The 16,069-nt window shown below is 47.0% G+C and overlaps 1 protein-coding gene across 7 annotated transcripts in view; it reads left to right on the top strand.

Moving 5' to 3' along the window:
• Nucleotides 1-14,566, top strand: part of SLC39A14 (solute carrier family 39 member 14) — a 47,080-nt gene extending 32,514 nt beyond the window's left edge. For 6 of the 7 annotated variants that reach the window (XM_025463143.3, XM_035717172.2, XM_035717174.2 and 3 more), the window contains 7 exons: nt 1,687-1,873; nt 4,811-4,980; nt 6,938-7,060; nt 8,167-8,355; nt 8,482-8,689; nt 9,787-9,971; nt 11,363-14,566. In XM_025463143.3, coding sequence (XP_025318928.1) covers nt 1,687-1,873; nt 4,811-4,980; nt 6,938-7,060; nt 8,167-8,355; nt 8,482-8,689; nt 9,787-9,971; nt 11,363-11,509 — 1,209 coding nt within the window. In that variant the 3' untranslated portion in view covers nt 11,510-14,566. Of the gene's footprint in view, nt 1-1,686; nt 1,874-2,631; nt 2,802-4,810; nt 4,981-6,937; nt 7,061-8,166; nt 8,356-8,481; nt 8,690-9,786; nt 9,972-11,362 lie in introns of all 7 variants that reach the window. The other variant, XM_035717164.2, reaches the window with a different exon arrangement.
• The last annotated feature ends 1,503 nt before the right edge of the window (nt 14,567-16,069 follow it).

Below are 16,069 nucleotides of genomic sequence, written 5' to 3'. Positions count from 1 at the left end.
GGCAGCCAAATGTAAGTCAGCCAGCAGTGTCTTTATATATCTGCTCTGTTCCCGGGGTTGAGTGCTGCGAGAAATAGAGAAAAATGAGTCATGTCGAAGAGTTTGCTGTCAAGATGGAGAGCTTAACCAGCTGAGGACAAAGTTATCGGATAATAAACTGAAGTATTAGGGGCATCTGGGTGGCTCAGTTAGTTGAGCATCTATCTCTTGACTTTGCTCAGGTCATGATCTTGGGGTCATGGGAGGGGTTGTGGGATTGAGTCCAACTTTGGGCTCCACGCTTGGCAGGAAGTCTACTTGAGATTCTCCCTCTCCCTGCCCCTCCCCCATGCTTGCTCACTCTCATTCTCGTGCTCTCTCACTCTCATTCTCGTGCTCTCTCACTCTCATTCTCGTGCTCTCTCAAAATGAATAAATAAATCTTTTTTAAAAATGGAGTGTTAGGGGATCCCTGGATGGCTCGGCGGTTTAGCACCTGCCTTCGGCCCAGGGCATGATCCTGGAGTCCTGGGATCGAGTCCCATGTCGGGCTCCCTGCATGGAGCCTGCTTCTCCCTCTGCCTGTGTCTCTGCCTCTCTCTCTCTTTCTCTGTCATAAATAAATTAAATAAATAAGTTAGATGCTGTGAGTTGGACACTCTTCATAGGGCTCAGAAACGAGAGAGGGAGTGGGGTGTGTGTGCTATAGTAATCAAGGAAGGTCCGTGGGTTAGGTGTCCAGGGACTTTATCTTGAAGGACAACTTTTTGTAGAGGTAAGGGACCAGGTAGCCTGGACACAGAACCACAGGCTGGAGGTAATGTCAGAGTTGGGGAGGAGGCTGCCCGCATAGGCTCCTGCAGACTGACCCCAGAGGCCCTCCTGGCATGGCAGCAATGTCTTGAGGTCACTAGAGTCCAACCCTCTGCTCTGTGGGCCCAGAAGCTCTCACTTGTCAGCACATCCAGAGGGCTGTTAGAGACCCGTATTAAACCACCTCAGATAGATAAAGACTGATGTGTAAGTATATAAAGTATAATTAGAAGTAAAACTGCAGTGTTTCATGAGAACGGTATGTGAGAACCATTCCCTAACCACCTCCTAAGGGGACTGAGTGTTCATGTCCTGTACCAGCCCTTGCCTGCTCCACGGTAGAGTGAATCTTTATTTTTTCCTTCCTTCCTCCCCTAATCACTGTCAACACATTCTTCAGGCTGGGGTCAACACTACGTATATGGTCATGGAGACCTCCTTAGATGCCGGAGCTCAGTAGCTCTGGAGAAGTCTCTCAAATAGGCACTTTGATACAATAGCTCCTCAGGCTGTTGTGATGTGCGGGCAGATTTGGTATCTGGATGAAGCTATATCTTCAGGTATGCAAATAGAATCATGTTTTCCAAAAAACACACCCTGCTCACAAAGATTAGAAACCAGCTGTTCCCAGACCTCGTGGGCAGCCATGTTCTAGTGCGTGTGTGTCAGGTGTGTGACTTTCACTGGGTGACTGATGCCTGAGATTTTACTTCAAAGTTTTCCAAGTTTAGGGACTACCTTGCTCTCCTCCCATGAGATGAGTCTGCAGACTCCCCAGGATTGGGACAGGTCCCATCTTTGTTTTCCATGCTTGTAAGGCCGAGTCCGTGGCGACAAGGGGCGAGATATGAGTTTGGATCCTGAGAGACTTCCTGCTTCTCCCCTTTGCCTCAGTGCTTTAGCTCTGGAGACCTCTTTGCTGCCCACAACTTGAGCAACCAGTCACGGATCGGAAGGAACGAGTTCCAGGAGTTCTGTCCCACCATCCTCCAGCAGCTGGATTCCCGAGCCTGCTCCTCTGAGAACCAGGAAAACGAGGAGGATGAGCAGATAGAAGAGGGGAAGCCAAGTGCCATCGAAGGTGAGCTGGGGCAAGAAGGCAGGGGCCGGGGGCCATGCAGGTCTTCGCGTGGACTGCCGGGCTAATGGATGGTGCTGCTCGCGGCAGATCTGACCAGTGAGCAGCTCGTCCACACCTGGGGAGTGGATTAGAGGAATGACTACACTGGCATCTCCCGCGCTCACAAGATGCCCTGGCATATTGTTTGGACCCGGTGGTGTGGCTGTTGAACGTTCAGTACTGGCCTTTTGGACCAGCCACTTTTTCATTTTTGTAACTACAAGGGACTAATGCCTCCGTTTTTCAGTTTGGCTGCCCTTGGCCCCCACCTCCCTTCCCCCGCCCTGCCCAGTATCTCTGCTCCAGCCACAGCAGACTCACCGTGGCCATGAGCTTGTGTGACTTCACGGGCCTGCATCGCCCTGAAATTCTGCCTCGCTGGTGCCCGCGGCCCACCCCTTGGTGCCTAGCACGTGCTGCCTGCCTTGTGCTCATTGTTTCCTGCTGTCCATTTCCCTCCCGGTTTTTAAACTTTTCCTGTTGTTTTCACTTGCCTCTCCCATCTGACAGGTAAGCTGCTTTTGATAGCGACTCTGCTGTGCTGTTGGTAGGCTTCCCCACAGCATCCCGCCAGAGATGGACTCAACAAACACGTGCTGATGGGTTGGTGTTCTCTGTCTGCCCCGCTCGTAGCTGAACTGAGAACGGGCCTCCCCAGGCAGCAGGAACACCCCCACCCTCAGTAACGGAGGCCCCCATCTGTTCTTGTTCCTCCGCAGTGTGGGGCTTTGGCTTCCTCAGTGTTTCACTGATTAACCTGGCCTCTCTCCTGGGAGTCCTCGTCCTGCCGTGCACGGAGAAAGCATTTTTCAGCCGTGTGCTCACATACTTCATCGCCCTGTCCATTGGAACGCTGTTCTCTAACGCGCTCTTCCAGCTCATCCCAGAGGTGCAGTAGAACAGAAACTTGTGCGTCCTCTCTCCCTGGGGGCTGGCCACTGCGCCGCCCTGCTTCATGGCCCTGTCCCACCCCCTTGTCCTGAGGCACCTGGCAGCCACCACCTGGAAAATTCACTTCTCCCTCATATGAAGGGACACCAATATGTCTTCAAACTCTGGATCTCAAGGGCCTTCTTCTTGCTCCTGGGGCACCCAGGTTGGCCTGTGGCCTCTTCAGGTGATGTCAGATGCAAGGCACTCTGAATTTGCCCTCCCTGTCCGAGATCTCTCTGTCTCCTTTCCCTGGTCGCTGACTCTCTGAAACCCGGTTTGCAGGGCTCAGAAGGAGCGCTGCAGCTGGTGGTCACTGTCTGAGCCCTGGTCCTTTGTGCCGTCTCTGCTCTAAGTAGAGGCCCTGGCTGTTCTCCAGTGTGGCCACCCAGAGATCCCCCATATGGAAAGAGACGGAAGGAAAAGAGGCTACCAACTGATCAATAAAATTGGCTTCAAAAGCAAGTGATCCTTTTATTTTTTTATTTCAAGTAGGCCACAATTCAGAGCATAGAGAGCCAAACAGAACCAAAACTTTATTTAACAAAACAAAATTAAAATTCTGAGACAAAGAAAAGAGGCTCTCAGTCCTTTATACCTTGCATCTTGACTTTTTCCTGGGATAGGACTGACTTCCTGGTGCCCTTACTTGACTGTTTTGTAATATTTGTTAATTTTGCTTTTTAATTGTGACCAGTGAGGAGCTAAAAAAAAAAAGAAGAAGACCCAAGTTGATGGTCTGCCCATGTTGTCAGCTCTGGCAAGGCTGTGCCCATGTGGTCGGGGTGACTCTGTGGGCCGCCTTTGGGAACAGGGGCAGCCGCCTTTCATAAAAAGAGCCGGTGTCAGTGACTGCCCAGCTTATCCCAATCAAGACTCTTACCCAGAAGAGCTGCCAATAGGATTCCTGGGCCTTTCCTGGTTCTAAGTGAAGGAAGAAATCTGGCTTAAGAGGAACCATCTCATTGTTACCTCAAAATCCCACGTAAATCTAACAAACACTTGTCATGGGAGGCCTCATCTTGGGCTTTTCTTTTTTCAGCTCCAGACATTGAATTTATTAATTTTTTAAAGATTTGAAATAAAATACCGTTATTGCTTATTGAATGGAAATGTAATAATTGTACATTCTGTGCCCCTGTGGTTCACAGGGGCATGCATCTCATCCTGGCTCCATTTCATCCTACCTAGAGTGTGGGATGCTGGGAAATGACAGAGGAAATACTGTTTTGTGACAAGGTGATCTTGGAACTCTGCCCTGTATGTTGGAGCACTCTCAGAGCAAATGGCAACAAACTTGGGGAGAAAAAAAAAGAAACAAAACACAAACCCTGAGAAGTTAAGAGACTGAATTTGATGGGCATCAGGCTTTGCCTGTTCTCTCTCCCGCCGCCCTGCACCTCTGACCTGTTGTATCTTGCACAAAGCCGACCTAGTCCAGGTGGTACTGAATGGTCCGGATGTGAAAGCAAACACGGCAGCACCGTGAGCTCTCTTTGTCCCCTTGATCTTGTTTCCTATTAAAGAGAGCGCCCTCAAGTCCAAAGTCTGCCATGCGCTGCCTGGGGATAGGCCCGAGCACACCTCAGCACACCTCAGCTGTGTGACGAGGCGGCGCCCCACCCTGTAGCTACAGCAGCTGGCAGGTGCACCTCCAGGTGTCACTCGGGCCACCAGAAGCGGCAGCCACAGGGTTCCAAGGCCACCTTGAGTTCCTCCTCATTTCTCCTGAACTGATTGAAGGAAATTTCATCAGACCTGAATCACTAACAAATTTTCTGTTTCTCTCTCCCTCCCTACTTGTCTCTCTGATTTTTCTTTTTGTTTCCTTGTTAATATCCACCCAAACCTTCCTCATTGCCTCCCCATCCTTTCCACCCTGTGTTTCCCCTAAATGGTGGTTGCTGTGAAATGGGGCATTTGCCCTGCTCCCTGTCCCGGGTGGGGCTGGCTCTCCCCCAACGGCAGTGTGGGGATATGGTCTCCTCTGTGTGACCGTCATCTCCCTCTGCTCCCTCATGGGGGCCAGCGTGGTGCCCTTCATGAAGAAGACTTTTTACAAGAGGCTGCTGCTCTACTTCATAGCTCTGGCGATTGGAACCCTCTACTCCAACGCCCTCTTCCAGCTCATCCCCGAGGTATGACAAGCCAGGGCTTTCTCACACAGGAGCATGCCAGTCTCTGGGGGGGACTGCGGGGCACAGTGGGAGGACCCTCCACTTTGACGCAAGGCATAGGAGGTCCTTTCCTTTCGGAAGGTGAAGCTGAGATTGAATCTCGAGTTAGGAAAGACCACATAATGTAGGTTTGGGAGCTAAGTTGGATCCCAGCTCCACCTTTGACAAGTTCTTTGACCTTGGGTATGTTGCTGGACCTCTCTGGGCTTCTGTTTCCTCCTATACAAAACAGGGGAAATGATAGGATGGGCCTCACGATGACGTTGTGAGGGCTACGTGAGTTAATACTTGTAAGGCAACTGGGTGCCTGCTATGTACTCTCTAACTGCTGGGTGAGAAGATGCAGTGTAGTTAAGATTGCTTTATGGCTCCCAATTTGGAGCTTGTGGCACAAGCAGAGAAACCAACAGAATCCATAGGTCTCAGTAAAAAGATCAGTTCCCTGCAGTAGGTTGTTTTGGGGCAAAGGTAATCTGAATAAAGCAGCCTGGTTTTCACGTACATTAATGGCACCTTTGCCCCATTCCCTAGGTTACTGAGAAAATCTTCAGAGAACTTAGTCCCTGTGGGGTTTGGCAGGCAGCCGTGGAGAAGCTTTATCTGACTTGGTGCAGCGTCTGTGGTGGTGTGCGGGCGGCGTCTCCTTGTGGTGGTCTGACAGGCCTGGGCATAGCCAGAGTCTGGCACAAACATGACGCCGCCTGCTGCTTCTTAGAGCACCTTGTGTTTTCTAAGAGGTGGTTTTCTGTCTCCCTGATCGAATCTTAGATCAGCTAATGTCTAGAGATCTAGTAACATTTTACCCATTTAACGGATATGGAACAAGAGCACATATCCTAGAGGCCAGGTTTCATAACTCCTAAGGCCATGCCTTTGTGGAGAACTGTTAGTTGGCGGTTTCCACTCCACTCTTCTGAGATGCTGTGCCTCTCCTGGAAAGTCGGCCTCCATGTGCCGTTTCTACTCTACAACTTAACCTTTACATCTCTTAGGAAGCTACACAAGCAAGTGGAGATGCGTTTTTGCCCCTTTAAAACAGAAAGGAAAAACACTTAACCTTTTAAGCAGTCTAGTGTTCCTGGTACTTAGGATCACTTTCATCTTAGACCTATCCACATGAGAAGGTGGGTTTATTCAAGAGGCTTGTTTCCGGTCTGAAAATGGAGAGAGCCCTTCACTGGCCAGCTTCCCAAGACCTCACCACAAGTCAGGAGCGTCACTGAGCATGGAATTCTCCCGATTCCTATTCCAGTCCTCTTCCCAGTAGATTGCTTTTTTCCACCCCCATGGTCATTGAAGTTTCCAGAAATAACCCCAAACAACCCCCCCTTCCCTTCCCACTCCCCAAATTGGCATGTGCAGCAACACAGTTTGCTTTCTTGGCTTTGTGGTCACTGGGAGGTCTGTGGTCAGGAAGATGCCAAAATTCTTACTATTTAACTGGGGAATGGATTTCCCATTTTAGAAAGCGTAATTACACCATCACTCTTTGTTTATAAGCAGATCAGCGAGGGACATTAGATAACAATGAAAGTAAACACAAGTGTCTCCTTAAGGATGGAATTTGCAGGCAGATTGTGTCCTTGTAGCAGAAAACCAGGAAAAATGTAAACAGTCTTTTCTAAAAGTGGAAAACCATATCCAAGGGCTGTTCTTCCTGACAGTAAAATTCTAAAGAGGATCGGTCTTTTGCATCTGAAAATAAGCTAGAGAGAACCTAACAGGCATGGTGATGTGGCTTGAAGGAAAGTCAGGAGTTCGATTTTGCTGGGAAAGGAAGGAACTGGTAGGTAGCAGAGCTACCCCCACTGAGGACCACTCTTTCCAGTCCTAGAATAAGAAAGTGGTTAAGAGACAAGCGGGGACCTGTGAAGATTTTTTATTTTCTTAAACTCATTTTGTTTTCCTGGGTCCACAGGCTTTTGGTTTCAACCCTCTCGAAGATTATTATGTCTCCAAGTCTGCAGTGGTGTTTGGGGGCTTTTATCTTTTCTTTTTCACAGAGAAGATCTTGAAGATGCTTCTTAAGCAGAAAAATGAGGTGAGGCCCAATTTTTGGTTAAAAACAGTGCTCCTGGGCAGCCCCGGTGGCACAGCGGACTGGCGCCGCCTACAGCCTGGGGTGTGATCCTGGAGACCTGGGATCGAGTCCCATATCGGGCTCTCTGCATGGAGCCTGCTTCTCCCTCTGTCTTTGTCTCTGCCCCTCTCTCTGTGTTTATGAATAAATAAATAAAATCTTTAAAAAATAAAAACAGTGCTCCTGGGCAGCCCGGGTGGCTCAGCGGTCTGCCTTCAGCCCAGGGTGTGGTTCCTGGTCCAGGGATCGAGTCCCACATAGGACTCTCTGCATGGAGCCTGCTTCTCCCTCTGCCTGTGTCTCTGCCTCTCTTTCTGTGTGTGTCTCTCATGAATCAATAAATAAAATCTTTAAAAAATAAAAATAAAAACAAAAAAACCGTGCTCCTAGGCATGCATCCATCCTAGAAATGTTTGTATGTCTCAGTAGTCGTATTATCTTACAAGCACCAATGCAGTGAACTTACCTGCTGTGGACAGATTTCAGGAACAGATCTCCTATCTCACCTTACCAGGCAAGGATGTCCATGTCTGGCCTGTGTGTGTGCCTTTGCTAGGCAGCAGCAGTTTATTCCCTTGTCTCATTCAAAATTATTTCTTTAATGCACCTTTTGTACCTTTAGGAGGTGAGGGAGGTGCTTGATGTGTATAGTCATGGTGTAGGAAGTACCACTACAAAGAAACAGGATGATTACTGTAGTATAGCTCCGAAAAGGTATCTTTGGTGCCTGGCATGTGGATGTCCTCCAAATAGTTGCTGAATGGAATAAAATGAGCCATTGCAAAGGAGGAGCTATAAACTTTTCAAGCAAAGCCGCCTCACCGGAACAGGTGTTGGCTCTGAGGTCACAGCTTCGATTTCTGTCCTACACCAAGTCCTGCCTTCACCTGGGTTCAGCTTCCTATAACAACTTTCCTTTTCCTGTGTGTATTGCCTGCTTGTGTTTTCTCTGATGGTGGGAAGGAGGAGGTCTTCCCAGTGCTGGGAGCACCTATCCATAGTGAGTGCTCAGGAAGCTTTGTGGTTTTGGTGAGTGTCATGCTGATCCCTCCTGATGGCCCCTCCAGCATCATCATGGACATAGCCATTATGCCTCTGAGACACTTCCTTCCAAGAAGGACCAGGAGGAGGGGGTGACCGAGAAGCTGCAGAATGGGGATTTGGACCATATGATTCCTCAGCACTGCAGCAGTGAGCTGGATGGGAAGGCCCCCGTGATGGACGAGAAGGTCATCGTGGGCTCACTCTCTGTCCAGGTCAGTGGGCCGTCTGCTGTTGGGTGGGAGCCTTTAACTAGTAATGGCCTTGATGGCTCAGGCTTACCTTGAAGGACCATCCTCCACCTTTTGACCTGGGGGCCATGGGGATGGGCTCTGTTGTAGGACTTGCAGGCTTCCCAGAGTGCCTGCTACTGGCTCAAAGGCGTTCGCTACTCTGATATCGGCACTCTGGCCTGGATGATCACGCTGAGCGACGGCCTCCATAATTTCATTGATGGCCTGGCTATTGGTGCCTCCTTCACCGTGTCTGTTTTCCAAGGCATCAGTACCTCAGTGGCCATCCTCTGCGAGGAGTTCCCACATGAGCTAGGTAAGAATGCCTGCACTGTGCCATTCCCGTTGTACCTGCACTGCTGTGGTTGTTGGCACAGCACCCTTCTTATTTATTTGAGAGAGAGTGGCGGGTGGGGGGGGGGGGGGCTAGAGGAAGAGGGAGAGAGAATCTTTTTTTTTTTTTTTTTTTTTTGGGAGAGAGAATCTTAAGCCATCTCTACACTAAGCATGGAGGCTGACACAGGGCTTGATCCTGCAACCCAGAGATTAGCTGAGCCAAAATCAAGAGACACCTAACTGAGTGAGGCCCAGGTGCCCCAAAAATGATGGACATTTTTATAGAGGTGTTTGTTTCCCTGTGGCTCAGTTTCCTCACCTCTAAAATGGGGTTAATAATAATATTTCATAGATTTTTCATGAGGATTAAAGGAGCAAAAACAGTGAAAAGGACTTGCTTTGTGCCATGTGTATTCTAAGTGTACAGAGTAGGTTATCTTTCTCTCTCTCTCTCTCTCTCTCTCTCTTTATTTTTTTTCTCTCTCTCTCTTTTTAAGGTTATCTCTTACATCCTATCAATCTTACTAGGTTCAGATGTCTGTTAGAGGTCAGTGGGTGGAAGAAGTAGATGAGCCGGGAGTTAGGAAGTCCTTAGTTTTATCAGAGCAAGAATGTAAAAGGCCCAGACTTCAGAGGCTCAGAAACTCAAGGTCAGGTCCTGGCTTTGCCAATCTACTGGCTTGTGACTTCGGGCAAATTATTTAACTTCTCTCAGTGTCACTTTGGTTTTCTGAGAATACCATTCAGTGTAGTTGTGAGGAAAGAAGCTCCTATTTCACCATCCATCTAAAGAGCAGTGAGGTTCTTGCTAGTTGCTTATCTATGTTGAAAATCCTGTGTGTTATTTTCACCTCTAGGCTGGAAATGCATGGTTACTTTTGTAAATGGAGAAAGCTCCTAGATGTGAAGAGGAAAGGGTGCTTTGGACTTGTCATTGCAGTCTCAGGCCTGAGGCTGTCTTGATTTTTTTTTCCCCCCCAAGACATGATGCATAGCTGAAACAGTTTGTCCTCATCACGTTCTCTGTCTGTGACCTAGAGTAACTCTTCCCCACCTTTCCCTCTTGTCCCCCCTTAGGAGACTTTGTCATCCTGCTCAATGCCGGGATGAGTATCCAGCAGGCTCTCTTCTTCAACTTCCTTTCTGCTTGCTGCTGTTACGTGGGTCTGGCCTTTGGCATCCTGGCTGGCAGCCACTTCTCTGCCAACTGGATCTTTGCACTGGCTGGAGGAATGTTCTTGTATATTGCTCTGGCTGATATGGTAAGTCTTCCATAGTTCATGCCATGTAGGCACCATGGGAGGGACTGGGTTATTCACTGGGCAGGAGGCAGCCGAGAGGACATGAGTTTGTTTTTAGTAACAGCTTTGTTGAGGAATCACTCCTACCACACAATTCACCTACTTAAGGTCTACAGTTCAGTACTTTTAAAGAAGACATTGGATTTTAAAGGACAAAAAACTTACCAGCGTGTGTTATTAAAGAAAATGATTAACCTTAATCCCACACTCCTCCCTTAAATACTTAAGTATTACAGAATAAGTATGTACAGATAAACGAAGGGAAGGAAGGAAAAGAAATGAACATTGAATATATACTTTTATGTTCTGCTTTCCTTTTTTACTTCATGTATCCTAGACATTTTTTCCACGTTGCGTACCCTTTAGAAGCATATTCTATTCCATGGCAGTGTTATTTGGTGAGAGGATATACCTTTTCCAGAACTAGAATTGCTGGCTCAAGAAGGATGTATTGTGGTTGGAGGCTTTTGATGAGTGTCACTGCTTTCGGCGGTGACCGCCAACATTCGTGGTACTGTACCCACTAACGTTGGCGTGACCCTTTTAAGTGGCTTTAAGTCGGCTAATGAAATACCTGATTGGTTACATCTTTTGTAGATGGAGGTTGATTTCTTGTTGGCATGACATTCTCTGGCATGTTTGCATGACTTATTTCCCACATCCTTTGAAAATAATACTTTTGGTACAGTGATGAGAGTGCTGACCACCATGACCCCTCCTCACTCCCTGGAAACATTTTAAATTCCCTCCTCTCTTGTGGGGAGCCCCTCCCACGGTGAGGATATCCTTTTGCATTACTTGAATTAGGAGGTCTAGGAAGTCTGTTCATTGTCACCTGCTTTGCTGGCCAGCAGCCCAGGGCCTTGAGTCATAGCCATCTCATAGCTCCAAGCTCTGGCTCCTCGCACAGTTGCTGAATTTTCCAAAGAGGTGGCAGCAGCGTTTTAGTAACAAAAAGATCTTCTCGAGTGTTCTTCAAGTCCACAGCAAAAAGTTGACTTTTATCAAAGCAGTTCTTTTTAGCCAACATCTAAACCTATCCAGGGTTTCATGCACAGATACTTTTACCTCAGTAGTTGAAAAGTAGTAGTAGCCACCTTGGACCAAAGCTGATAAGGCTACTGCTGCTGGCGTTTTTTGTGAAGGACTTCTATGTAATATACATATATCTCATTTACATATTCTTTCCCTATAATATAACACTTGAATGATACATAACATACTCTAATACAGATATTCTTAGGATAGGTATAACGATGAGTCCGTCCATGTGATCCATCTCTCACTGAATTGTCCTGGACTCCCCAGGTTGGGAAAGGAACTCTAGCTCTCTTGTTTTTCTCCTTTCTCAGTTCCCTGAGATGAATGAGGTCTGCCAAGAGGATGAAAGGAATGGGAGCGTATTGATCCCCTTTGTCATCCAGAACCTGGGCCTCTTGACGGGTTTCACCATCATGCTCCTCCTCACTATGTATTCAGGACAGATCCAGATTGGGTAGGGCCCTGCCAGGAGCCGGCGGGATTGGAAGTTGGCTCTGGGCCGCCCAGTCCCTGGCCCAAGGACTCTGCACCCGCGACGCACCTCCGAAGTGGCAGTTGTATTAAAGACTGTGACACGGACTGTACTCCCGCATTCAGATGTCAGCTGTTTTTACACATGCTCTGTCCTAGGAATAAGCTGCCCTGGCAACCAGTGTCTAGGTAGTGCCTCTCTCCCCTCTCTCCCCCTTTCTCAGATTGACCCTGGAACCTTGAATGCAGCTTACTTAGCAGGCAAGCCTAACTTTTTTCTTTGGTTACCCTGGCCTCTTTTCTCTTTGAACCAGCGCTGAGAGGTTTTGTACCATCGCCCTACAATGCAAAAATACCACCAGTGTTCATGACTTGGTTCATGGTAATGGGAGGCAAATCTGGGGTTTCAGGGCCCATGAATCTAAATGTGTGTCCTGGACCTCAAGATAACCCATTTTGAAGTAGATTCACCTATTTTTACAGAGAAAGGGTCCAGGGAACAAGAACCCCTCCTATTTTTTTCAAAGTCTGTCCAGTTGCCTGTTTTCTCAGAGAGAACTGAAAGTTGGAACACGTGTAGGGCAGGAGAGGAGCGTAAGAATCCTCATTGCGTGCGAGGTGGGTGGCTAGCAGTGATGGTTGTGCCCTGTCATGATGGTTACCTGTCCCCCTGGCATGCTGCAGCTGCGATCTCATGGCTGTACCGGTGAGCTCACATTCCCCACTGGTGGGCCGCTGCATGGGGCCAGTTGCCTGGACCACCTCCCCTTCTTTCACATTAACACTGACAGAATGGAAGGCCAAGAATGGAGACCTGCAAGATACCAGTTGGTTTTGCTATGATTTCCACCTCCCCTTCCTCCCCTCTCCCTTCTTCTGAGAGATTTTTATCTGCCTCCATAGAAGCACATTCTGAGCACACCCAGTCTTGTATTTGAGGGGAGACTGCACAAATTTCCCTCCCCTGGTCACCACTTCTGCTGCAAAGTGGCAATCCAATCACTTGCAGAATCGGGTGCAGATCATGCTCTTCTTAGACAAAGGTGATCAGAAATGGAATCGGTGCGGGCACAGTTTAGGATTTCGTAGATAAAAAAGTACGAGTCATGGAAGTCTAAGTTGGAAGATCCAAGTGCTCAGATGGGGCGCTGCAGATGCTTGCAGAACAGGAGCTTCCTGGTGATGCCACGAGTGGGTTTTAGGTTCCCCTTCATCCCTCACCCCAAGCAAGAAAGGGCGAATCCTAGACTGAACGGAACATGAATTGCTCTAACCCTCTTCAGAAGATGGATTGATAGGCTTGTCTGTGAGACTGTAGGCCAGCCCCAGGCACTGTGGAGCCGTCGCCTCAGAACTCTGGCTTCAGGGGGAGCTCATCTCCAGGTTCACTAGGTGAATTGATTTATTATTATCATATTGATAATGTGAGATTCTTAGCCACTTTGGGGAGCCAGTCTCCCCAGAAGCCTTTTTTAGTGGTGCCCACAGTTGCAGCCCAGGGGCTGTGCTCACTAACTGATTTGTGTGCATGACTCACAGGTGTGCTGCTCATGGCCCACACCTGTGAGCTTTTCTGTTCTTACACAGGAAGACTTTCCACAACACAATAATTAAAAGCCACATCTCTTTTGGTTTTTCCTCTTCTTGGGAAATGGCCCTCAAATCAGGAATAGTCTTGAAAAGAGTATGAGCGGGAACACTGCACTGCTGGCGATGCTTTATAAGTTTTTTTCCTTCTCTTGCCTGTTGACTTGGAGAGATTTGAGAAGGGGCTGAAGAAGAAGGAAAACTTGAGTTCTCATGATTCTAGAGTAAATATCAGGCCTGACTCCTGATAGGATTATGGTCCAATTTTACCAAAGAACCAATTCCTCGAATGTTGGAATCTAACTTTTTATATTATCATTGTTTTTATTATCGTTGTTGCTATTTTAAAAACGGTTCTTTGTCTTCTCTGTTTTATTTTTCTGTGTCTGACTTTGCTTTCAGGAGCTAGCAGCCAGTAACAAACTTTAAGACTTTACGGAGATTTTTCTTTCCCTAATTCACATTAATATATGAAATTTATAATTTTAGCATTCCCTATAGATCCGTCATTCCTTACAAATACCGATCTTCTTGGAGTAGAATACTAAGTTAGAGGTAGTGGGATCCTAGTTTTAGGAGAAGAGCTTGAACATGTAATTGGTATCAAATTTAAAAATCAAGTATGAAGTAGTAGGGTGCTTTCCCTTTTCATGCACATCTATATTAACTTAAGAATTTTTCCTTTCATAGACAGCTGCCTCAAAGAGAAATTCTCTTTAAACTGTAATTGGTCCAGAGACCAGTCCTGGCTGGAACTCAGGAGGGGTGGAGGCACGCAAATAGTACAATCGAGTCTGTGTTGCCATTGGCAGCAGATTTGCCTCGAGCATTGAAAATGTGGCAATTCCTTTTTGACTTTGAAGTATTGGATTTGCTGTTTTAAGCATTTGTACATATTAGAAGTCTGAAGAGTAGCAAGCTTTGAGAACCCCTGGCATTAGCACCTTTGACATCTTTCCCCAGGTGACCAGCTCCTAATGTCAACAAGGAAAGCCTGTATCATGAACAGGAGCGGTGACCCAGGAGCAGGCTTCTGCTGCTTTTACCCTTGCCCTGGCCAGGCAGGTTGCCTTCTGTCCTCCCCCCTCCCAGAGGTGTTTAGGATCTTTTGTTTCTAGTGTCAACTCGGGCTTTTCCTCATAGGTTCTTTGCCCTGGGTTTAAAAGAGGAGGCGTCTCTGGGTGTCCTAAGACCTGTCTTTAGGAAGTCCCATTCCAAAGAGATGGTAGTATTCTGGAAATCTGCTTAAAAACAAGAAGCTGTCTGATTTTTGCAAAAGAGAGAGGTTAGGTTTTTATTCATCTTTTCTTTTACAGTTCTGCAGTTCCATCACAGTGTTTTTTTTCAATAACTCAGGTGTTAATGAGGATAAATTAGAAAAGAAAATAACTTATGTGGACTGTAAATGTTTTATTTGTAAGATTCTATAAATAAAAGCTATATTCTGTACTACTGAATCACAAGTGTGATCTTTTACAGTAAGGGAGACTGGGGGACACAAGGTGGCGATAGTGTCACACCAATGTCTAAAGCTTTGTGTGCCAATCCCGCTTCTATTTGCAAAGGGGATTTTAGACAGAAAGAACCTTAGATACCATAACCTGCTCGCTTTAAAATGATTTAGGGGCACCTCGCTGGCTCAGTCAGTGAAGCATGCAACTTTTATTATTATTATTATTTTTTAAGATTTATTTATTCATGAGAGACACAGAGGGGCAGAAACACATGCAGAGGGAGAAGTAGGCTTCCTGTGGGGAGCCCGATGTGGGACAAGATCTCAGAGCCCTGGGATCACACCCTGAGCTGAAGGCAGATGCTCAACTGCTGAGCCACCCAGGTGCCCCAAGCATGTGACTCTTGATCTCGGGATTGTGAATTTGTGCCCCATGTTGGGTATAGAGATTCCTTAAAAATAAATCTTTTTAAAGAATGAAAAGAAAATCATTTATCTTTGATGGAGCCTGACTTTGCTAATGTTGCATCACAGAAGAACTTGGGTTTCCTTTTTTTTTTAAGATTTTTATTTATTTTATTATTTTTTATTAATTATTATTATTTTTTTATTCATGAGAGACACAGAGAGAGGCAGAGTGAGAAGCAGGCTCCCTGCAAGGAGCCCGATGCGGGACTCTATCCCAGACTCCAGGGTCACACACTGAGCCAAGGCAGACGCTCAGCCGCTGAGCCACCCAGGCATCCCTGACTTATGTTTACTAAGGAGAGCTTTCTATCCACGCTCTTCTCCCTTGTGCACATCCACCACTTGAATGAAATTTGTAGAGTAAGCTTGGTTGATTTGAGCCACATCTCCTGTATGGGTTACAGGAGAAAATCCTGTCATGGGACCTAAAATTTTAAACCCTTCTTATTCCAGTTTAGTCACAGGGCCAGGGATCAGTTATGTTTCTTCCGCAACAAAAATGAGCAGTAAGGAGGTGCCTAGGTGGCTCAGCTGGTTAAGCAGCTGTCTTTGGCTTAAGTTATGAACTCAGGGTCCTGGGATAGAGCACCACCTTGGCTCAGTTGGGAGTCTGTTTCTCCCTCTCTGCCCCTTCCCCTGGTTTCTTGGTGGGATTTCAGCACCTGCCACACAGGAGGAATAAATGAAGAAAAACAACTGAAAGGTCTGTGAAAATAATCTTTTTCCACTGGCAATTGTTTGAGTGGGGTTTTTCTCTTTGGTGTTGGTTTTGCTTCTGCCTTGCTACCTGACTCTATCTACTTTTCCTAATTAAATATTTTAAAGATTTTTTTTAAGTAATCTCTATGTCCAATGTGGGGCTCAAAGTTAGAACCCTGAGATAGAGAACCACATGCTCTACCAACTGAGCCAGCCAGGTGCCTCTAGTCCTCCTTCATTTAGAAACAAGTTTTTTTTTTTTTTTTTTTTTAATTTTTTATTTATTTATGGTAGTCACACAGAGAGAGAGAGGCAGAGACATAGGCAGAGGGAGAAGCAG

Source organism: Canis lupus, chromosome 25, assembly GCF_003254725.2.
Source record: "Canis lupus dingo isolate Sandy chromosome 25, ASM325472v2, whole genome shotgun sequence".
In the NCBI taxonomy this organism is placed as follows: Eukaryota; Metazoa; Chordata; class Mammalia; order Carnivora; family Canidae; genus Canis; species Canis lupus.
The sequence above is the reverse complement of the archived record's forward strand: the minus strand, read 5'-3'. Positions and strand labels throughout refer to the sequence as shown.